The following is a 23,748-nucleotide window of genomic DNA, read 5'->3' as shown; positions in this document are numbered from 1 at the left end:
TAAGACTACTCATCCATTATTTTTTATGTATCACAATGATGCTGTCAATATAAAGTCAGTTATATGCAGCAGAATTTTTTTTTCATGCATTTTGAAATCTGTGTTTTGATATGTTTATTGTCGGCATTACGTACTCTGCTTGATTGCTGCTCAATATTTATGAGTAACAAAACACATCAAGCGGTGCAGGAGGCAGTGCTAGCTGCACAATAAAAACATCCTGCTGTTATTAGTTTGATTCATTACTGTGTCATTTTAGTTCTACGTGCAAAGGGGACCGCTCACCTGCAAATCAAATGTGCATGCTTTTCATCTGGTCTGCCGTGCTGTTTATCCATCTAATTTTAGTATGAGCTGCCCAGTTTTGGCTATAGAGATGTTACCTGTAAGTGATGTACTTTGGTGGAAAGAAAATAGTTTTTATATCCACAGGTTTATGGATTTTATTCTGTCCTGATTTCTGAAAGGAAACCGTTGAGTTTTTAATTTTTTATTTATTTTTTGCTCCATTATAAACAGGAGAAGGCTGACATCACCCAAAGCGGGCAACTCACACCAATCAAATATTTCAATCTGAACTAAGCTACGTAAAAATATCAAAAGATCTAAATATCTAAAAGAGCTGAAATATTAGCTCTGAGTGGGGAAATAGTTTATAGGTAAAGAACGTGAATAGTATTAAGAAACAGAAAAAAAAAAAACTGATGGTCAAACATAACTCCCTCGGAGCGATCATTGCACTGATTGGGTGACAAAGATGAAAAAGGCCTTTCAATATCTCAGACTAATGTTGTGCCTTTGCACAGACCGGCTGTTGCCCTGGGTGCGTGTGAAATGCTTGGCGTGGACAAAGTAAACCATGGCCGGTGCCCATGCTCCATTGTCCTCAAAGCCTCCTAAAGAGGTCTCTTCACAGGTCCAGCAAACACACTCTCCAGACTCTTGGCATATCTCTGAAGATCCTCCTTTTGTGTGAGGAAACACATTACTCTCTCAAGGAGAGTAACAGGGGAAACAAGGCAGCACTAGTGAAAAGGCTTAAGTATGTCACCCCCCACCCCTGTCAGACCGCCTCTCTTCCTTGCCAGATGATAATTGGGACTGAAACACTTTTTTGGTCGAAGCCTAATTCAGTGAGTAAATTGCAACATGGGAAAAACATGAATGGGGCCCAAGCTGTGCAGTGACTCAGCCACAGAGACGCTAGAGTCGCTCTTTGTGGTGGTCTACAAAAGGGAAATGTTCTGTTAATCAGCATTGTTATATAAGTAAGTGTGCTTTCCTTTAAAACTTTGAGTGAATGCTCATGCCGAATGAAAAATATTGATACTGAAGGACATGAGTTTGAGCACTGCATACAATCTATGAACAGCTTTACAACATGTTTCTACCTGCTTCATCTCTTTGCTTCTCAACAGAAGCCTTTCTGCTTTAGTCCTTTGTTTTCTGTTTTAACAAGTACAACTGGATCAGTTGGTCATTTTTCACAGCAGTTTAAGGCTTTGAAGTTGGCATGGAAAACAAACCACAATACTGACCTGACCAGCTTAAACTGATTTGTTTCCCTGTGCTTGTATGAAGAAAAAAAAAATGCAAAGCAGATTAAAATTTAACAAGGAATGCCAAAAATGCCTCCCTGCACAGATCAGTAAAGGTTTAAACTATGCTACATACAGACTGTGTTACTTCACAACACCAAAACACATGAAGGTGTATTAACTAACTAATGAACCTTAGAAAATGAGACTGTTAATTTACAAGTGGCTGCATACTGTAGTTAGGTCACACTGAGTGGGTAGATGCCAAGTAGCAGTTTTAGCAGAGTTAATTTTAGGAGTAGTTTGCAACTTAATATGCGTTTCCACATAAGTAAAAAGGCAACTTGTGATTTCCAAAGAGGCCAAGCTGAGATCCATAAGTCACAGAAAAAAAAACCACAGTTAATTTTAAAGCTCCACCCACACATCAGAGGTAGTAAATGTGTATTGTCGGGGGTAATTCAGAAATTGGGTCACCACATACACTGTACAATACTCTCAGCGCTGGCTGCAACACGTGCATCAGAGTAGCATCACAGTGATCAAATTTTCACAATAATTTGATCACTACTTTGTGAAATTAAACTGTAAATTTTTCACTCCCTAAATCACTATCATCATCATCAAGCCCAAAAATACATGTTCTGGCTTTGGGTTATATATAAAACCATAAAATCCAACTCCTTTGGACTCCTTTGCCATATCTCCAGTGATTATTTCCACATTTTGTTCTAAAATTTTATCAGAAAAAAATGTTGCCATCAACTCAAATCTCTGCTGATGGTTTACTTGCTTGATTATTGTGAGGATATGGGAGATTTTGTCAGATTGTTGTCATTTATTTTCATTAAAATAAGTGAAGTTTCACTATTAATCTCAACTCATGCAAAACATGCTTCTTTTTAGATAAAAAAAAAAACACTACTAATCTAATAGCATAATGCCGTATTTGCTAATTTAGGGACTGCAAAACAGATGCTGAGCACAACTGTGCAAACAGCAGATCTGCAAGAGCAACATCACCTGTTAACACAAACACAAAGAAACTGGAGTATGTTTTGTTGGATGGATTTCAAAGTTACCTGTAACTGCAAAATATGGTGTGCGTGTGTGTGTACGTGTGTGTACGTGTGTGTACAGGGTGCCACTTTACAATAAAGCCCAAATAATACTATACAGAGGAAATTATGAATGAACCTGCCTCTTTACATCCTGCAGCAGCTACTAACTGCTTCAAACCTTGGGCAGGCTCTGCTTATACCAGGAAATAGGTTGAAAATAAGAACAAGAATATACAAAAGTATAGCTTCAGGCAATCTGAAGTGATAATTTTCCAAATTGCTAGTCTCCTCTTTCTTGTGTCTCACCATGCAAGTTCAAATCCTTCACTCAGACAGACGACTCTCTCATTATCTTTCTCTATAGATATGATGTGAACAGGTAAACAGTTGCTCTACAGGACTAAGCTGAATTTGCACCCAAACTAAGGTTTACCATATAAGAAACGCATGCGAAGACACACTAGAGTCATACTTGTGGCTCATAAGAATACATTAGACAACATTATTTCCTCTTTATATTTGTAACTCTCACGTACTTCAGCAAAACACAGCGTTATGGCTACTCCAGGATCTGGGGAATGCACTTTCCTTGTGTATTCTGTATATGCACCACCCGCAATCGGCAGAAAACCCAGGGACATAAAGGATGATAATCTCCTTGGAATTCCACTGCATTTTCTTGTAGAGATGAGGGGAGTGCTGGACAGTGGGGTTAAAGGGTCAACGGGACCAGTTTGCTGAGGCCCATCTGTTGGCCCCTTCTCTGTTTACGCACCATCTCAGGAGTGAAAGGCAAGCGTCTCAAGAGCTATCCTGTTCTCATAACATCTCAGCGCTTCATATTGGTGGAGGAGATTCAGAGGGGAGCTCGTGGTGGTCTGCGCCCAATGACCAATGTTCCCCCCTCCTATTCATCATCTGCTCGTCCGATGAGACCTGCAGACAAAACGTAATAAGCAATAGAAAAGGGTTTGACTCAAGAGGGCCTTCTGCTTCGGCTTTGAAGCTGCAGACTTTTTTTTCCTTTTTTTTTTTTAGCAGATGAAGGTTTGAAATACATGAAAGCATGAAAGCTTCTCTTTCTAAAAGGTTATTTTGAGAAATTTCCTGTCAAAACACACATTTATAGACTTTAAGGAACACACTGGGCTAGTTGTCCATGGAAACATACAACAGATATAAAAATAATGATAAAACAACTGACAATAAGTGTTTAGCATAAATTCCAAGACGCTGGGTGTGCTGTCTGCATTTTTTTTGTTTTGTTTTTTATTTGGTTGGTGGGTTTTTGTTTTGTTTTTTAATTTGTTTTTTGCCCTTTTCAATGGTGTAACTACAATAACATCATCAAAACCGCATTGACGCTGCAAAATAAAATGTGTCTGGCCCAAATACAGATCAGGGTTTTCATTAGCTTCTCATCAGCTTGTTTATCAGTGTGTTTCTGTTTTCCTTTGACTCCAATCAAAGTAAATCTGTGTTCGTGTTCAACCTTCCTTCTAAAATGACACACTTCCATCTGGAGGCTTGCCAAGTGTTAAAAAAAACTCTAAGTAAACGTTTCATACCTGCCATTTTGAACCGTTTCATTCACAAAATCTATGATTATACATTTTAATAACACCATGCCGCTCGATGAGAGAAAGCATGGCTGCCTGCATATCAAATGGTGATGTATACAAAATGAGATGGTTATCCCAACCATTTGAAACTATGATACTGTATTTAGAGTGCATTTTGCCTTAACTTGTAAAAAATTACAGCCCTGGCTATGTATTTAAGAGGAGCTGACTACAGTCGGAAGGCAAAATATGAAGCCCATGACCACATTAAAAAGCACTTTAATATCTGACTTCAAAGTGGCAAAGTAAGAGCACCAGGAGCAAGCACTGACAACAAAAACAATCATTTCACACATCATTATAAATATTAGTTAAAATTCAAGTCTGCTTTTAGCTGGATTTTCTTTTTTCATATTTACCTCATCTAATAAGACTGTTGGTTGGTGAATGAATCAGGCGAGTTTCACATTCTTGAGAAAAATAGTAGAAAAAAAAAGATGAAATGCAAAAGAAAGCAAACGCGGGAAGCCTTCTTGTTAACTTAGCTCAGCAGAAAGGCAGTAAACAGGAAAGAAAAACATCCTCTCCCCATTTTAACTAAAGAGCACAGTCAGAGCTCCTTAGTTAAAATGTAACATGTTTGTTTAGCTGTTTATTAAGGGTGTTCAACTGAGGCTGTAGAAGCTTCCTGAAAGAAAAAAAAACTATACAAACTATACTAACTGCAGATCTTTGTTTTCACACTTTTTTTTTTTAATGAACATGGTTGAAAGAAACAAAATATGTCATGTTAATTAAAGAGAAGGGAGTGTTAAGCCTTGATTGTACGGAAAGCTGAAGACACCATGGCCAAACAGCCATTCCCGTTACATTTCTTCTAAAGTAAATGTCCACCACCTGTGGTGCACTTCCACAAGTCTATGTGATCACAAAAAATATTCGGACAGTATAAAACGTGGACAAAGCTACACTGATGTCATTCACTGGTTTCTGAAGTCCTGTTTTGAAGCCTCGAGATGAGTGTTTCCACTGCTGCCATCTTGATTTCAAAAAACAGGAAGGGTGGGTCTGACTATGAAACTGCACACTCATTGGCTAAGGACATACCAATCACAAGTCCTTAGCCAATGAGGATACTCTGGATAATCCTCCTTTCTGAAACATAGTATGACCGAGATTTCAATTTGATCCAAAGCAAGTGACTGAGCTCATAAACTCAGCATTAAAGTATTTACAGAGGTCAAGTCAGAAGGCTGTTTTCCCATAGACTTCTATAGGATTAGAAGTCTTTTTGCAACCACAGCTATCGCCATCTGGTGGCCTTCAGATAGAGTGCATGTTTAAGGCACTTCTGCATTGGCTTTGTTTTTCCAACCGGGAAGCTACATCCAGTGTTATATATTGTCTGCGGTCTGCATGCATGCTTGGGCTCACTGTCTGATGAAGACATTTGCATCACTTGGACCCAAGCAGACCCTAACAGATTCAAACATGGAAAGTATAATCTAGGCCTTAGTAGGCAACATTTGGTTATATCTGGGCAAAGCCACACATTTCTCATCCTAATGCTAAGCTAAGCTACACTAATGCTGGGTGCCACAAAATGAGCTGTATTTTCTCCATACAGCAAAACTCCTGTCTTATTTTGCTGACTGTCTCCAAAGAACTGCAACTGCAATTTATTTGAATGTCATATTATGAGTTATAAATTTTATATTTCTAAACTTTTTTGTGTGATGCAGAAAGCACAATTCTGGGGCCTGATGGTCTTTGTTTGCAATTTTATATAGCTTTATCTTTATTAACTGTTCTGCATCTTGAATCTACCTCTGTGTGTGAAACATGTTTTACAAATAAAAATGCCTCAACTTGTTTGTGATAACTGGACTGCAGGAGGTGATTTTGCCCAGGAAGACTACAATGTTCACAAAGTCCAGTATTTTCAAAGGCTTATATGAGCCATAGCACAAGGATGCAATATCACATTTTAACTGGAAAGAGGATGTAATCAGAAAACAACCCTGTGAGCAATGTTCATTACAATAATTGCATTAAGATTAAGTTGGCTCAGTTAAAAGATTCTGAGGTAACATCACTCAAACGCTTTACTGGCAGAAACCCTCAAAAAAGGAAACAATGAGGCTAAATCTTCAGAGATAACTTCACCCTGAGTTAGAGTTGTGTAAACTGGGGAAATCCCTATTGTTGGCAGATGTACCAACAGGCCTTGAAAGTCCTAAAGGCAGCTACAGTGCAAGTCTTGGCTTTATGAGTAACAGCCTGAGGAGCTCAGACAAAATATTCAAACCCCAGTTGCAAAAAAAAAAAAAAAAAAAAAAAAAAAGAAGAAGAAGAAAAAGAAAAAACCTCACACAGGTGAGAAGAAGAACAAATTATGTCATTAGGGCCAAATGTGAAAAAAGCCCAATTATGTCCCCTTAATTTTAAGCCATTCAATAAGGAGCCTGTATGAAATAATAATGGAGATTGGGACAAATAGGAACATCAAAGTACTTGTGAAACATTTAGACTTGCTTTGTGTAGCCAGACTGTGAGCATGCCCGAACACGCCTGCATGAACATTTAATAAATCTTACATTGCAGGAGGAAAACCCTTAACAGATTGATTAACTGCTGACAGCTTTATGACAAAATTACTATTGTTGCACTCGGAGCACTCATCATTAGTTAAATCAATGGTAAGACATCACCATTTATACTATACCGCACTTTATAGCGTCTCTGTCAGCCCTTTCATTTGGTCCAAGTCTGTCACCAGTCCACAGCAATACAACACACAGGCTCTCCTAATAGACAGCAGTTATGACAGTACCTGTCAAGTGACACCAAATATCATTTGATATGCACTTTATATCTCTGAAAGGTTTAAACTAAGCTTGTAAAGGGCTTACACAGTGTCATTTTTAAACAGTAATAGTTTACTTTAGACAACTAAATTGGATTTTGTGGCTTATTCTTATGTTTATAAAGAATATTTCATTTGTTTCATTAATTTTTTTTTAACCGCAGCGGAAGCCGACATTATCCAAACCAAAAGCCAACAACTGTAGTAACTGAATTCATTTAGCAAAGAGCAATTTTTGCAGAACAGCTGATCCATTTACACGTGCACTGCTTTTTTTTTTTTTTCAGATTTCATGAAACATTATTCAATTGTGTTCTGGCTGACTAGTGTTAAAAATGTAGTTTTGCAATTATTCTGCAACACAAAGACATAAGCAGTATAATAGTTTCCATAATCTGCAAATATAGTTGGCATCTTGGTACATCTTGGGTGAATGAATTGGTGAGGTCAGGGTGTGGTTCAAATTTGCAGGATTTCATGTTTCATTGTTATTTGATTGACGCATGTTTTGAAACCAGTGATGGGCAGGTTCTTTAAAAATAAATAAATAAATATAAATTGGGTCATTAAAAGCTTTGATGCTAATCCAAAACGGTAATTATGCCCACTATAAAATCAAAGCAATGAGCTAAAAGATGATTTTAACTTTGCAGTGTTACAGAGACCTGCAGAGTCTTGTAATACTTCTCAAACCTCTCTCTTCAAGTCATTTCATCTATTGTTTATATTTTAAAAATAGTCAATGCAGCTTTAAAATGTTGCTTTTAAGTATTCAGGACATTGTAAGACTCTTCATGGGTGCCGTTTTTTTTTTTTTTTTTTTTTTTTTTTTTTTTTGCTTTAAACCCGAAACTTAAGAACAAGTCGGCCTTAAGAAGGTGAATATCAACAGTCTTTGAGGCAGATTAAACAAAATGGCCATTGGAAAAACCCACCAAACAATCCCAACTTGTCTGAGTGAAATGATCAGGCTAAATCACATTTGTTTGGCTAAAGCAGCTTAAAAGACGCATGCATCGCCAAGAGTGTAATAACACAGTGACTGCAGAGGGGCTTTAGAAATACCAGAAGTCTGACAACATAACAAACAGTTGGGTCCAATGTCCTCATTCTGTCTGTGTTTATGGTTACTGTTCATTCATATCAATCTGAAGTTTACATTAAAAAGTTCAACAGAAACCATCACGTACTGTCATTGTTGCCACTGTTATTGTAATCCGTACTTGTTGTTTCTAGATCCCACCTGTACATCAGAGAAGATCTCAGAAATATCAAAACTATGAGGTATGGTCTTCTGAACTGAAAAGAAGCTGGGTTCCCAGATGATAACCCAGAAGCAGATAACTCAAGAGAATGTATGCTGTTTTCTCAAATGAGTTGGATAAATATTTTGCACCCTTGTTTTTGCCTTTCTGCCAGCGTTTTCCGATTTTTGGCCGTGTACTCGCTGCACTCGCTGCAACTCTGAATCTCAGTGGATGGGTATCCCTTTCCTTTCAAGACGGTGCAATCTAATATGCCCTCAGCCCCTTCCTTCAGCAGCAGCCGCAGAGTTCCAACAGTTAGTAACTTCATCTCATTCGCATCATCTTCCACGAAAGGTGTGTCTGTTTACAAAACCCCAGCAAATGTGACACTTACAATGTCGGCAGGTACAAAGCTCTCGGTCGAGTGATCTGGGACTGGCAATGAAAGATGAAAGCTTGGACTGAGATTGCTGCTGTGAAGCACGTGTCTGGATGATGCTCTCATCAGCCTTCAGACAGACAGGCAGGTGGACTGGGAAAGATGACCGGGACAGCAGAACAAGGGGGACTGGGGTTCATTCTTGGCCAAGGTTGGGCTAACCATTTGATACACTTTGATATGCGCACTCCACCTGAGCCCAGACTGTGAGTGCGAGGGGTGATGAGCAGGGACTTGTCAGGCACTTTATGGGATGCGGCGTTTGTTTATTAATCACTAGGTTCTGTGATGTGTCTCTCATCACCGCAACAGGTATAATTAAGCTTTAAAGGGCATGGGAGGCTTGATGTGTCTGCAATTCATTTTGTTTTATCTCCATGTTCCTTTTGAAGTCACTGCTGCACGAATAAGATGTGAGTGTACAGTGCAGGGTGTGTGCACGTAGGTGAGTAAATCTCTGCATGGTCACACAGGTTCTTGATAAAGATTTAGTCTGTGGTTCCCATGTTGCATGACCTGAACTGTCTGCTTACACGCCAGCTTGTTTAGCCTGACACATCTTGTTTAGCCTCAGTGGATTCAGTCATTTCAACGCTGACAGTTCAAAGGTTGTCAGTTTGTGATGGCCAGGTATTGCGGTGCTTGTATGACATCTTGGGTTCCCAGCGGGCAGCTGTGGCGGCCTGTTTTTTTCAGCACAAGTATGTGACAAATGTTGGGTGGAAAAATAAACAAAAAGCCATCTAGCTGTGAATGACATAGTCCTATTGACCATATCAAAAGGTTAAGCAAATTGCAATGTACATCAGAGGAATGTTTGAATTTCACGAGCCCTTCTCCACTTCATCTCTCCTAAAAATTGATTTGTGGTGTCAAATGAGATACTTGGAGTGGGACATCATACAGGAATGTAAACAAGTTAGCACTACGCCTTTCTAGTCTAAAAAAAAAAAATCTAGCAGCTAATAAAACTTAACAATGCTGTTCTTTTATTCCATGTAAAATCACTTATTTTAAATAGCCAGCTTGAGTCAGTGGAGTCTATGAAAACACCTTTAGTACTTGTAAGTAGGCCAAACCATTGCCCGTATTGTTTGATGTGCTTCTTCTTGATTCTCCTCCATGTGATTCCTTGTCAGGAGCAAGCAGAGGTGCGAAAAGATGAGAAGCTCAACTGTTTACTTTGGCAGTGAAGACTGAGCAGGCAAACAGCCAATAGCTTGTCACTCTTCCCACTGGATCCTCCCGTTGTGTCCCCCACGCATGTGAGTGAATCAATGCAATCCATGCAGAAATGCTACCCGGCACCGCACTCAACACGACGAGCACGGGTCAGGGAAACATTTCAGTATCAGACCCGCCTGGAGGAGCTTATGTAAATTAATAGCAGTATATAAACTGTGTTCAAGTGCAATAAGTTGTTTGGTGTTGTTTTACTCAAGCAAATGACTGAACATTGTGGTTGGAAAGCAAGGTGAGTGATACCACATGTGACGTGCTGTAGGGTTGCTTTGCTAGGGTGTGTGCATGTGTGTGGAGAGTGGAGGGTTAACATTTAATGAAGGGCCAGAAAGATGGGGAATTACGTTAGACAAAGGTAGATAGGCATACATACTTGATGTGATGTCATGTGAACAGCCTAATCCTCTAACCCATCAGGACACCTCTGTAACCATTAATTTTCTGTCAGTGACACAACACTAAGGTAAACATGTTCTTTAATGTTTAGATTTAGCAGTTTCAGTGATTTCCTGACTTTGGTTTTCAACATTTATGCAGATTAAAAACTCCAGCAACATTTTTAGCATAGAGACCATTTTTATTGCCAGACCAATGCATTTCAGCACTGGTATCCTTCAGGCTTTTTTTGGGGTTTGGACATTTCTCACCTATGACTGTGTTTTGGCTTAAACAGTCAGGATACATCCCTGTGATGGGACTGTTTCCTCCAGTACCTCTGATACATTGTTGACGTCCATATGACTTTTTTTTAAAGGCTTCACTTGAAGAGATAGCTAGGCCAATATGTCCATCAAAATCCTCTAAGCTGGAAAAAGTAATGGTTTAAAAAAATAATAAAGATAAGGATTAGACTGGAAGTTATTGCCTTTCTACTCGGTTTGAGCACTCTCGACCACAAGCTTCATTCACGCGCACACTCCAATGTGATGCCTCAGGGGCAACTATCTTGCCCAAGGATATTTTGACATGTGGACTGGAGGAGCCAGGGATCGACCCACCAACCTGGGTAGAGAGACAAGGACAAAACGTAATGAACTCTTTTCTAGAGCACTTGTCTCAACTTACTGACCACTCAAAGCTCTTCAGACTACAGGTCACATGCTGCTTTATTCTATAAACTTCAAGCACTTTTTTTCACATTTATGGCCAATTTGGAATCCCATGCACATCTTTGGACTGTAGTAGGAAGCCATGGTACCCAAAGGAAACCCACGCAGGCACAGGGAGAACATTTAAACCTCTCACAAAAAGGGTCGACTACCCTACTGTGAAGTGACACTGCTAACCACTGCACCAGCATGCCACCAAAACACATTTTTTGAGTGCATATTGATGTCTTTCAGTTTGTGACTGCAGTGTATGTTCTGAACCCATTTCCTGTGAAAACATTTTATTTTTTAGAGTGTAAAGTCTAGTTTAGGAAAGAAGAGGATTCCTGAAAAATACTATTCATCATGCCAATGAATAGTTTATTTCATTGACTGGCATTGACTGGCATTGACATTATTTCAAATTGTATGCATTGGCAGGTTTTATATATGGCTATTCCTGTTATGTTTCTACCCCTCATCACCTAAATATGGGTTCATTTGTAGTGGTATATGCAAGGTGGGAGGAGGAGACAACGGGGTCTTGTGCAGACGGGGAAAGTCCCCAGTTATGTGGTAAATTTAGAGAGTGGTTGTGATATTTATTCTTATTGCCCAAAGAACTTGGCATTTATGAGACTTACCACAAACACATTCCCTGCAGCACAGGCAAACTTCAGGCTCATTGCAGCAGCTCAATCAGATGAAATTGCTGCTGATGATTTATGGTGGAGTTTGGAAGAAAGTCTCCAGTAGCTCGGCTTGCTTAATGCAGGTGCCCTTTCAAAAAAAATGAAACAAGTTAATTAGGTTTACAGTAGCTCCTCTTTTAGGAGGTTGATGCATATGTTTCAAAACTTCCACAGCTATGAAAAAACACTCTTCAAGGAGTCCAGCCCAAGCAGTGTATAGTTTAGTATAAAATTGACGTATCTACTACAGAGCCATAAGTATTATATCAGGCCCATTATATTTCAAGCTTTCAATCAATAATCCTTTTCTTAGCAGAAATCCTGGAATACACTGTGCCACTAAAACTCAACAAAGGTCATTTGATTGTGTTCTGTGCTTAAAAGGTGTGATTTGACTCCACTGGATGTTCATTGTATGTAATCAGCATGGAGTCAAAATGTAAGGACTGAAGGGAATGTACAGAAGTTGCAATGCCTCTCACACACAGCAGGGGTGAAGGGATTTTTAAGTGCCTTTGCAGGGAACAATTTATGGCCATTATGGTGGACTATTTCTAGCTATAGAGATAGATTAGGCTCAATTATTGTCCATTATGGAGAAAGATGGCCGTACAATCATGCGAGAAATTGCTGGTTCTGGCTACAGTACATTACAGAGAAATTATCTCTTGAACCTAAACTAAAATCTGTTGTTCTGTGACTGATTCGTGTCATTTTCCCTGATGTTTTTTGCTTGTGATCTTCTAATAAATAACCATACTTTTGGCCTATTACAAAATATTGCACATTGTCTTTTTTTTTCTTTTCTATTTCTGATTATGCGGGCCTAAGGGATTTTTTTTACCCACATTTTTGTAGATATACACTCACTGGCCACTTTGTTAGGTACACCTTGCTAGTAATGGGTTGGACTCCCATTTGATTTTGGTCCATGTTGACATGATAGCATCACACAGTTCCTGCAGATTTGAGTTCGAGCTGTTTGAGTACAGTGAACTCACTGTCATGTTCAAGAAACCAGTTTGAGATGATCTGAGCTTTGTGATATGGTGCATCTTCCTGCTGGAAGCAGCCATCAGAAGATGGTACACTGTGGTCATAAAGGGATGGACATGCTCTTTTGACCACCTGTAATTAAATGTAGCCAACACAATAATACTTCCATGGTCAATGAACTTATCTTTAATTAACTACCTTTTGTTGGATTACAATTAAAGAAAAAACTGCCAGAGACATATCAACAATTTTATCAACATGTTGTCATTGGTCTGTCAGTCTTTGATTGTTTTTAAGAGGGTATATTTTTAATATAACTCTGCCAATATTATTATTGCAGTTATCTAATGCTTTTTTCATAATCTCTGGTCCTGACCCACACAGCAAACTTTACTCAATAAGCAAACCCTTTGCAGCTGCCCCCCTGCTTTCAATATGTTTATGTCTAAATAATGGAGAAGAATCGGGAAATAGCGGGTGAGTTCCTATTATTCCTGGCATCAGAGCGCTGCAGTGTCTGTCATCTTGCCAGAGCTCAAGCTGGCAGTCAGCAGAAACTGGAGGTAATTGAGAGAAGTCCCTGCTGGGGAGGGGGGGGCTCTGAATGCCACCATACCCTCTAGCAGATATTAATCAAAATCTCCGATCAATAACTTCTCAAGTGCTAATAAGCACTGGCACATTTCATGATATGTGAGTCCCTTCATCTTTTCAACTACTGGGAGATTTATAGGAAATCCATTGTTAGGTCCAAAGTATGAGGTAATGTAGCACTTAGTAAATGAAGTAAAACCCAAAGCCTGGGGTGATTTGTATTTCATTTACAAAGAACATGTCTAATCATTAGGAGCTCCATCTCTCTGAAAAGCAACCAAACGGCCGTAATGATGGTTGTGTTCTGTTATGGCTTACTTACTCAGCAATGTCACAGGAGATAACAGCAAACAGTAAAGCCTCACTGCCCTCCACTCCTGGCTGGTTCACTCCAAAAGAGCCATGGGGGACTCCTATGCACCATGGAGTGATTAAAGTCATGTAAGGGAAGCATTATGGGTCAAGTCATAAAGTAATTTGATTTCTGTCCCCCTACACTGTCTCCTATCAAAGTGATTGGTCTCCTGGTCATCTCACTGGCTGACATAATTGTTAATTAACCATTATGGGCTGCCCTCTCTCATCAATATCTCACAGCAATTACTCATTTGACAACAAAGCAGTATATCACAGTGCATGATGTTTGGACGCAGACCAGTTTTATGAGCACAAACTGACTTAGTATTGTGAAACTGTGTATTTGCTTCACATACATGGATTCGTATTTACCAAAATATTAATTAGCATCATGCACATGACTGTCTCGCTGTCTCACTTAGCACCAAAATATGTGCACAAGCGCTGCAGAGCTAACAGATTTATCATCCTTTTCAACCAACGACTGGTGCAAATTTACAAACTAGTCCCTCACACAGGTTTTGCCTTTTTTCCACATCACTCGCTTAAGTCATCAGCTCACTGCTCGTCAAGGTGAGCTTTCTTTTTTTTTTTAAATACCACGGCTCAGGTAAAGAGGTCTAGGGGGAAGAAAGTTAAATAAAAACCTCTTTAAAATGGTATTCATAAAGAAAAAGACAAACAGTGTCCCGTTGAGAATAAAAGCACACTCTAAAATCCATTCTGATGACAGTTGGAAGAATGCAGGCTTTATGGGGGACTTGAGCCCCATCTTTGCTGTATCTTTTAAGCGTGATTATTTACTTAAAACAACAAACCAAAGCTCCAAGTCTGGCAGTGTGGACGACAGGCCTTTGATTGAGCTCTGAGCTTGAATTCTTAACTAATAAATTGTTCCATGCCTTTGTCTGGGGAATTAGCAGCAGTGGTCTACGTTTTTCTTGCCCTAATCTCAAGAATGCAGCAGCCTCTTGAAAAGCTCAGGGGTTTCCTCCTCTCCCAGAGCCAGTGTCTTCACTTTGTTTTCTTAGAGGACTCCCTGGATTGACAGGCCTCACCGTTAGCCCTCTCCTCGGCCATCTGTTTTCAACGATTCTGACTGAGCACATCAAAGTCAATCAAGGCTGCAAAGCATTTTAAAAGTCCCCCTCCCCTCGCCTTGTATGTGAGAAATAGAGCAAACTTTTCATCAGGCTCACAAAAAGAGAGACGGTTTGTACTGTGCATGTTTGTGTGTATGGTTTTCAGTGTAAGGGTGACCTGGGAGGGATCCCTGAGCTCACGGGACAGGTATGAGCAGCTTATCTTTGTTCAGTGCCTACTCTGACGACAGCTCAGTGAGTCACCTAGACACACTCACCTAGACTAACCTCCTTTGGTCAGGTTCCAGCTAATGACAACTCCCTGACAATAAAATAATCATTAGTGAGATTGAGATGCACAGTTTTCAAAGAGAAGACTTGTCTCTGCATGGTGATGGAAGGACGATGATATAGGAGACTTTGTAAGCAGCGGTGGAGGAAGCATCCAAATATTTACTTTGATTAAAAAGGCTTTTCAATAAATATTCCTTTATAATCCCCTTATTTCCCCCCTTGGAAAAACATATCCAGAAATATATGTGGTTATTTTGCAGGTCCATCAGCATTTGTGGCCACGTTGTCCTTGGTCAAGACTGTGCAATATTATGTTTTATACTGTAGGTAGTTTGATGTATGATGTTGTTTTCTTTCTACTCTATTATTCTGCCAAATAAACTACACAGCGTAGTGGTTAACACATTCGCCTTACATGCTCAGGATCCACAATTTCTGGAGGTCTCTTCCTTTTAAAAATGGAGTTCTTCCTCCTCACCACTCTCGCTAAGTGGTTTGTTATCACTGAAGTGCACATCGTTGTAAAATGGTGCAATATAAATAAAATTGAACTGAATTGAATCAGGCCATATTAGCTGTCTGATTACTGCAATAAAAATGTTCAAAAGACACCAGCGCCACAATCACACATGAGATGTCAATAATAACTAATAATAACTTATAACCGTAACTAGTTCTAGTTATAAATATGCAGTATATAATATACACTAATGTAAAAATTCACCCATTTACAGTTGTTTTTGTGCAGTTTTACCCGGATGTAAATGTGTTTATTTTATGGGGTTTTATGGACATCTTAGCATTGAGTTTAGGGGGATTTACTTGGTTTTGGTTCCAGCCTAACGTGGCCATTTAAGAACCTGCAGTTTTTGGCATTTCCTCTTGATATAATTTTTCAGCTCCTGAAGGTATTTCTTGGGAAGAATTATTATTATTGCTGTTGTAGATAATTTTATTCTTTAAGAAAACAAGAGAGGAAGGTTAAAGAGAGGGTGGGGTGAATTGTTGGATTTGATTTTGGTTGGTGTTTCAGAAGGTTATATAAGTTGCTCATTAGTTTTCTCAGTGGCTCAGGAGAGAACTTGTAAGGCCAGTAAAATTAAATTAAATAACACACACACACACACACACACACACACACACACACACACACACACACACACACACACACACACAAAAGTCTCGACTGCAAATAATACAGTACTTGAGTAAATGTAAGCTGCTCACATTTCACTAAACATTGTGATAAAATAATAATTACATATTTCACAAGTCCTAACACAAATAGTTTTAGAGGTACTCGAGATACTGACAATATTACACTAATGTATAGACACACAACTAAATTCGTGGTTTTTTAAGTTTTGAAAGTCTCCTCAGCCAATCAGAGGTAGCGATAGTGCTGCGTCTTTGGGTTGCTCTAGCGATGCGGAAGGCGGGGTCTGGTAACCTGGTAACCACCGAAACACCGTTGATAGGATGGCATTGCGGAAGGTTTGGATTATATTTTCAGCTCCTTTTCACCGCACTTTGATAAATTATTTAATCAAAGCATTGTAGCGCGCTGCTCTGAAAATGCAGCTTTGTTCTTCTGCTCGATTTGCTTCTTAGACTTTGACGGACTTTATTTGTTGACAACTTGAAACTGGCGTCATTAGTTGACAAGAAAAGAGAAAAAAAAAATCTCTTTCCTGTCTGCCCCAAACAGGTCTATTATACATATGTGTGTGATTTCATTCATGTGTAAAATGACAGACTGTGCTCTTTGGGGTTTTTTTTTATACTCACTATTGTTTGCATTACTTAATTACCATTAAAGAATTTTCCACTTGGCCATGCAGTTTGCTCCTGTATTTTCCTGTTATTGTAGACAATGCTCACAGTGCATTTTTATTACTTTTTTTATTACGTTTTTTTTCATCCTGACTGAGATAAATAAGTCTGCATTCACTGCTTTGCCCAGCTATGCATTATTGGATGTAACTGCAGTAGTGCACATATTTTACAGAACTTAAAATCTACTGCAAGCAGCAAATTGGTGATCACCTCAGCCGCTTTCCAAGACCACATGATGCGGAGCCTGCTGCATCCGGATTTCTCATTTTCTGACCCTTTGTGGAGACGCAGTAGAAGCAAACATCCCCGGCCGGGAGAAGACATGAAGGAGAGGGATCTGCAAAGGAGAGATGCGCGAGAAGAGAGAGAATATGTGCTTGGCCCTGCTCTACCGCCTTTAACGTTAGGTAGAACAACCACTGGGGAATTTAGGATGACTAGGATGTGAATTATAACTATTATGACAAGTAATTTTTCTTTCTTTTTTAGCTCAGAAGTTGGGTTTGGTGGCCTCCCCTGGCGAAATACTGACAGAGGACCAATGGACTCGGGTCAAGTCGAGGTCTGTTCAGCAGGAGGAATCAGCTCAGCCCTGTGCAATATGCAGGGAGGAGTTTCACCTCCAGCCTCAGGTACTCCCCAACACAATAGCTACTCCTAATTCTCTGTGTGAGAGCCCCCCCCCCCCCCCTTTTTTTTTACAGTATTCTGTAAAAAAAAAGAAAAGGGAAGCCTGTGTTTCCCTATATACACCCACATGTACACACACACACACACACACACACACATACACAAACATAGGGAAACACAAAGCATCCCCCGTGCCCCCCTCTTTCTCCCCTGCAGTTCCTGTATGTTCTAATCTGTGTAGACAACTGTACAAATTTACCCATACTGCCTTGGAACTCAACTGTGACGTGATGATGTAGCAATCAGTGTGTTACTGTGAGGGTCATTCAGGCTTTTACACCTTTCCGATCCCCTTTTAAGATGCCAATCTCCTCAAGAATGCGGGACCAGAATAGATGGCTTCACAATGAACAGTTGCCATAGATGCACGTGTAAATATTAGTTTGACTCAGGGGGAGGAAAAAAAAAAAGTTAATTAGAGCCTGCTAACAAGGGAAAGTGACAAGAGGGAATCTTTGTTGATTTGGCATTTTCTCGAAAGCCTTCATATTGTAACAATGCAACTGTGCTACAATCTTATCTCCGGCATTAATGTGACACTTAAAAATGCTTACGACAGCAGCTGTTGTGAATCGGTCAAGTGAACCGAAATATTTGCTTCTCTGTGCAGCTGATAATATTTTGATACTTACCACAAATTGTTTGCAACATTGCACGAATAAAATAGCAAGAGCTCCTCTGCTTTCCAAATGCTTTATTTCATTGCTATATCATGTGTCTGATGGCAAAGTGTAGCCTGAAGCTTTAGAGCGTAGAGAGAGATGTGAACTCGCTCTCTGGTCTATTGGCTTGTCGAGCTCCTGGAAATTGTACACTGCAGGGGGCCCTTTCATTGGTGATGGAGTGTGTTGGTCAGGCCAAAAACAATGGGAAATCAATATGCCTCCCCCTTGCCCTCTAGAGACATGAGTAAACTGGTTTGTGTGCCCAGCCCCATAGCTTCAGTGCTCTCCTTTCAGGCAATAAAGGAGTCCCTCTTACAGGTAGAACAAGGCTATAGTCCAGGTCCCAGTTGGCCCACTGGGGGTCATGCTGACTCCTTCTATCCTCTTGGTAAATAACAGTTAAAGGCAGATACAGACAATCACACATGTGCTTGAATACACATAGATTTAGCATGTCTTAAACCTCACAAACACACACCATATGTGTTCAGAATGGAAGTAAGCTTTTCGTAAAACCAGTACGCATTCAACATCCTTAAGGCTAGAGACGCTCTGAACTGAATGTTTTAGAAGAAGCGTCTTGATTTTTTTGCATGTTTTTCTCACTGTCCTTTTTAGGTGTTGCTATCCTGCTCTCACGTTTTCCACAGAGCGTGTCTGCAGGCCTTTGAGAGGTTTTCTGGACGGAAGCGCTGCCCGCTGTGCAGAAGGGAGCCGTATGAAACACGTGTTATCCACGATGCAGCTCGCCTTTTCAAGCATCAGTGCGCCACCAGGTACAGGCAATAGGCTACTAAAAAATTTTTTTAATATGTTAGTGTTTCCATAAATGTTTAGAGGAGACACTGACATCTGCAGTAACATATATTTGTTGGATATGTTGAGTAACACTTGCTGGAGTTTGGTTGAGTTGTTACATGGGTCAAAAAAAAGAAATTCTCTTTCTTACTAGGAAGCTAATGACTTCACTGAAAACTGGAAAATAGTATTTATGTTGTGTGTTGTTGTGTGTCTGTAGGATTCAAGCATACTGGCGAGGCTACGTGGCTCGTAAATGGTACAGAACTATCAAGAAAACCATCTGCCCAAAAGACAAAAGGCTGAGACGGCAGTTTTTCGAAGCAAGGGTGAGATAAACTCTGCAGCGATGACATCATGTGGATCACACCAACCATAAGATCACGTCGCAGGGCGTCAAGCCTCCATTTTTTTATTTATTCGTTAAATTTTGTTTAACTCTGACATTCTTTAACTTTGCAGTCGGCCAAATAAGGGCTGCGACGACTATCACATGTTGAAGGTTCAGACGTGGGTTTCAGGGATTCAGTGACCCCACTGCTAGAATACACACACACACACACACACCTTCACCTGCTCTCACCCTCTTGAGCTCCTTTGATCTTTTGTGAATCATACACTGTTTGTCCACTAATCTGGAGAGAGTTTTGTGTTTTAGTCAAACAGTCTGGACATTCCTGGGTCAACACAACTGCGCCATGTCTCGTGTGTGGTTGGGTCTCCTTTTTCTTCATCCATCTATATGTGTGTGTGTGTGTGTGTGTGTGTGTATTCAGTCCAGTGACTGGGTAGGATGGATGAGGGTGAAAAGGAGAAGAAGTTGAATACATGTTTGGATACTTGATGCAGTTTGTGATATTTGGAAAGCTAAGGTGGACTTGATAGAGGGATTTTTTTTACAAACATCCAACCACTGGTGTCATAAGCTGCCAGCGGATGGGGTCGTTTGACTCTGAAGCTGTGTTGCTTTCATGGCGGCTCTCAGGAAAAGGGAACATTGCCACCTAGTGAACCTCCCCCAGCTGAGGCCTTGAATGACCAAAGGCTAAACTGGTCAACATTTTTCTTTACCAAACATCTGTTTACAGAGTGAATGAAAGAAATCATGAAAATTCATCCAACACGCATATGTCCGGTGTCTTGAGAACAACTGGTGCTTTTTTGTGTCTCTGTGTAGTGTTGCAATCATGCAGAGTGCTCCTGTCCTTCCAAGAGCCTGATTAAGCAAAAGTGACAAATGCATGAGGGCCACACTTACAATGTGTTGTAAGGGTCAGCGCGTCCCACCCATCCCCCTGTGCATCACCATCTTCTCGCCTATAAAGCATCCCTACAGATGTCACATAAACAAAGACACGGCATTTACTGAGCCAATTAACTCTGTTCTAACACACTGGGCCACGTCCATGTGCACATTCTCAGGACGGAGTCGGGTGTACCAGCTGCTCTACGTTCAAGTTGTGTGATTCAGTGGTTGTGGGTGGTCATGAGATTGTCTCATATCTTTTGTCACACTGAGGATGATCTTCAAGAGCTGTGCACCACAGCGCTGACAGGTCTGATTGACTTGATTTTCAAGGGGGAGACTTATTTGCTTAGCTGACTGTAATGCAAACAGGCATGTTAGTGCTCAGCTGGGACCTGTATGAGTGGGAGAAACCTATTCTTTCAGTTTTTCCTTATGATAACAGATGGCAATAAAGCATCTTTGTATCATGAAGCTACAGGTGTTCCTCGGGAAAAAAACACCTATACAACAGGCCAGTTTCAGGATTCTTATCAGCTTATCCAGATGTCCAGCTTTCGATTTTTGTCCTCTTTCGGAGGTCCAACCCTGAGTCAACACATTGCTGCAAGACAGTTCCGACATCTACGTGGATTGCTGTGAGATAACGCACCCTGCTTCCCTCCTCTGTGCCTCCTGTCTGCATCAACTGTGGAGCGAGGCAAAGTTCATCGGAGGCTGCGCTGTTTGCCTTGACTGTCGAAAATGTCAGCCAGGCACATAAAACCCTCCATCTGAATGGTTAACAGTTGTTTAATTAGTGATAAAAGGCTAGCTGTAAAGCAATTCTGATGTCATTGTGGCAGGCTAAGGGATAAGGTTTATATCTGTGCGTGTTTGAAGGCAGGTGATGGGCCAAAAGCCCCTCTAATGTTAATGCACTTAATAATTATTCATACTTTTCCGAGGCACACAGACTGAAGGTGTGACTGTTTTATGTGATTGGAAACTGAATCACTGGAGGTTTAAGACTATTGATCAAACAATACAACAGTTTCAAGAAGGCACCTTGAGCTTAAGGAAACTCACTAATTCTCTGCAGAATAACCGATCACTTGCAGCCCTGCATAAAGACACAGCTCTCTGTCACATAGTTACTGAACTAGTTAAGATTTTCAAACCAAAAGGCTTTAAATGTATGTACAGCCTCTTCATTGTTTCATTGGCTATGTTTTAATTGTTGCCTAGCAACAGCTGCTGTAAATGGGAGAAGACAGATGAATTCTGCATAGACGCCATTTAAAAAAAAAAAAAGCCTTTAAAATGGTCAATTTGACAATTGAATAGTTGACTAAATGCTTCAGCAAGTGGAGATGCTGTATTTAAAATCCACATCCCTCTTTGGAAAATGTTGCCCACACACCAAATAAAAAGCAAAATAAAAGAATGTGTGGGGCATGTGGGTATGCTATGTTTTACTTGGTTTAAATGCTGTTTCAAAGCCCTCGTCACACCAATATTCTTGTGGAGAAAGACTGAATTTCTAATGCTCTAAAGTAGTTAAATCTAAATCCAGTAGCTCTAAAACACTGGAATCAGTCTGTTGTTTATATATCCAAAAGAAAAGATGAAGTTCCATCTGAATAGACAGAAAACCCACAGATGACATGTAATTTCTTTTATCTAGGTGAGAAACATCAAGTCACGCTGGTTAAAAAGATCCAGAATTATGGCTTGGAAACAAATATAAAGAAATCAGAAGTTGCTTTGAAAAAGAGGAGTTAGAATTCAATAATTCAGCTTGAACAATTAGTCAGTAATTGGTTTTGCTGAGTATCTGCCCAGACAGTGTGTAGCAGTTTGCGTGTGCGTCTGCGTATGAAGCAGAAACAAGTGTCAGTGATATGTGTGCTTCCATGTTTCCCAGCACTCTCTTCCTTTTTTTTACTGGTTTCCATTAATTCTCCATGCTAGTGGGAGACGTGGCTGTATCGATCTGGCTGTTTAACAACTGCACCCTGTCAGCATGCCTCAGCCATTACAATACACACACACACAATTACCCTTCACCGAAAACACGACTCTATTGTGCGTTTGAATGAAACATTCGCATCCTTTGTGCCACTAAAATGGTTTTTCTAATTAGTTGCAGGAGTTGAATGACAGCTTTGTCCGATACTGTCACACCGACACGGAGGCTTTTCTGAGTGATATCGACCGCTCGCTGTCATCAAGCAGACGAGTGTTCCAGCAGCTGGAGAAAAAGAGCGTCTCCAAACCTCGGGAGAACGACTGGGACCGAATAAAGAGCCAGGTCAGGGGCGAGATACACTCTGCTGAACTAGAAGCCGCTTGTAACGTGAAGCGAGGCCCCATAAAAATATCTAATCCGAGTCTGATTCTTCTCCCAGACTTGCCTTTCCCTTGACAAGTCAATGCTTGCAAGGGGACGACAGCATCACAGCTGCAATACAGAAAGTACATATCTCTCAGAGGTGATCATTCATTTTACCAAATGAATGTGAGTGAGTAGGCTAATAATCCTCTGTGTTTACAAAAAAACACGAGCAAGTCTGATGATGCACGGCAGGCTTTTCATCACCTGGTCTACTGCGGAGGACCTGAAAAGACATTAAGATTTGCTGTTCCATAAGGCCCCATTGTTGGCTTTCATTGCAGTCGGTACCATTTTCCATTGAGGGGGTGGGGTGTGTGCAAAGAAGATGTCTGTTTTTTTTCTTTATCTGGTGTGAAAAGGTTGAGCACAAGGCAGGAGTGGCTCAGCCTTGACATGAAGCATCAAACGCTGAATGTGCTTTCAACACATACCTTGCACCTTTATCACGGGTACAAACTCTATAAACTGGAATGCAGCTCGTTATGAAACATTTAACAGCAGGCGCATGCTGGCCCTCAAATACAGGGTGCTCGCCTTTGGTTAATCATTGGTGAACACATGCATGTGATGCTTTGTTTTTTAAGGATCACTGATAAACATGTTGTTGCTTCGTATCTGATCAAACCTGTCAGATTCTGCTGACAGATTTGTTTCAGCTCTTTATAATTATAGTCACCATTATTACCCCATTATTAGCAAAATATTTCCTGATTGTGCACATAGGTATTAAGGCAAGTTAGAAGAACTAATGTGGTTTGCTTCAAACTCTAACAGGTTATCCAGAGAGATGTGTGGGACTGTCCCATCTGCCTGACTGCACTGAGCAGTCTCAGCCTCCCGACAGAATCGGACAGATCCGACCATCAACAGCGGAGACCGGCCGTGCTCCTGTCCTGTTCCCACCTTTTCCACCAGATTTGTCTGGAGGCCTTTGAGGCCTTCTGTGCAGATAGCAGACCTGTGTGTCCACTGTGCAGATCTGTGTACCACAAAAAACTCATCTAACAAGGTGGAGATAGCATTTTAGATGAATCCATGTGGGTCATTCGATAAAGTCAGAATCAGCTGTTTGGGGGGA

At 40.4% G+C, this 23,748-nt stretch overlaps 1 protein-coding gene across 1 annotated transcript; it reads left to right on the top strand.

Moving 5' to 3' along the window:
- The first annotated feature begins 16,452 nt into the window (after nucleotides 1–16,452).
- On the top strand, nucleotides 16,453–23,748 carry rnf32 (ring finger protein 32). The gene is made up of 7 exons (XM_030757103.1): nucleotides 16,453–16,552; nucleotides 17,067–17,301; nucleotides 17,384–17,526; nucleotides 18,868–19,025; nucleotides 19,268–19,376; nucleotides 22,419–22,586; nucleotides 23,445–23,748. Exons 1-7 carry the CDS (start codon nucleotides 16,538–16,540, stop codon nucleotides 23,673–23,675), a joined length of 1,059 nt encoding a protein of 352 aa, XP_030612963.1. The 5' UTR covers nucleotides 16,453–16,537; the 3' UTR covers nucleotides 23,676–23,748.

The sequence above is a fragment of the Archocentrus centrarchus genome, chromosome 20 (assembly GCF_007364275.1).
Source record: "Archocentrus centrarchus isolate MPI-CPG fArcCen1 chromosome 20, fArcCen1, whole genome shotgun sequence".
Lineage (NCBI taxonomy): Eukaryota > Metazoa > Chordata > Actinopteri > Cichliformes > Cichlidae > Archocentrus > Archocentrus centrarchus.
The sequence above is the reverse complement of the archived record's forward strand: the minus strand, read 5'-3'. Positions and strand labels throughout refer to the sequence as shown.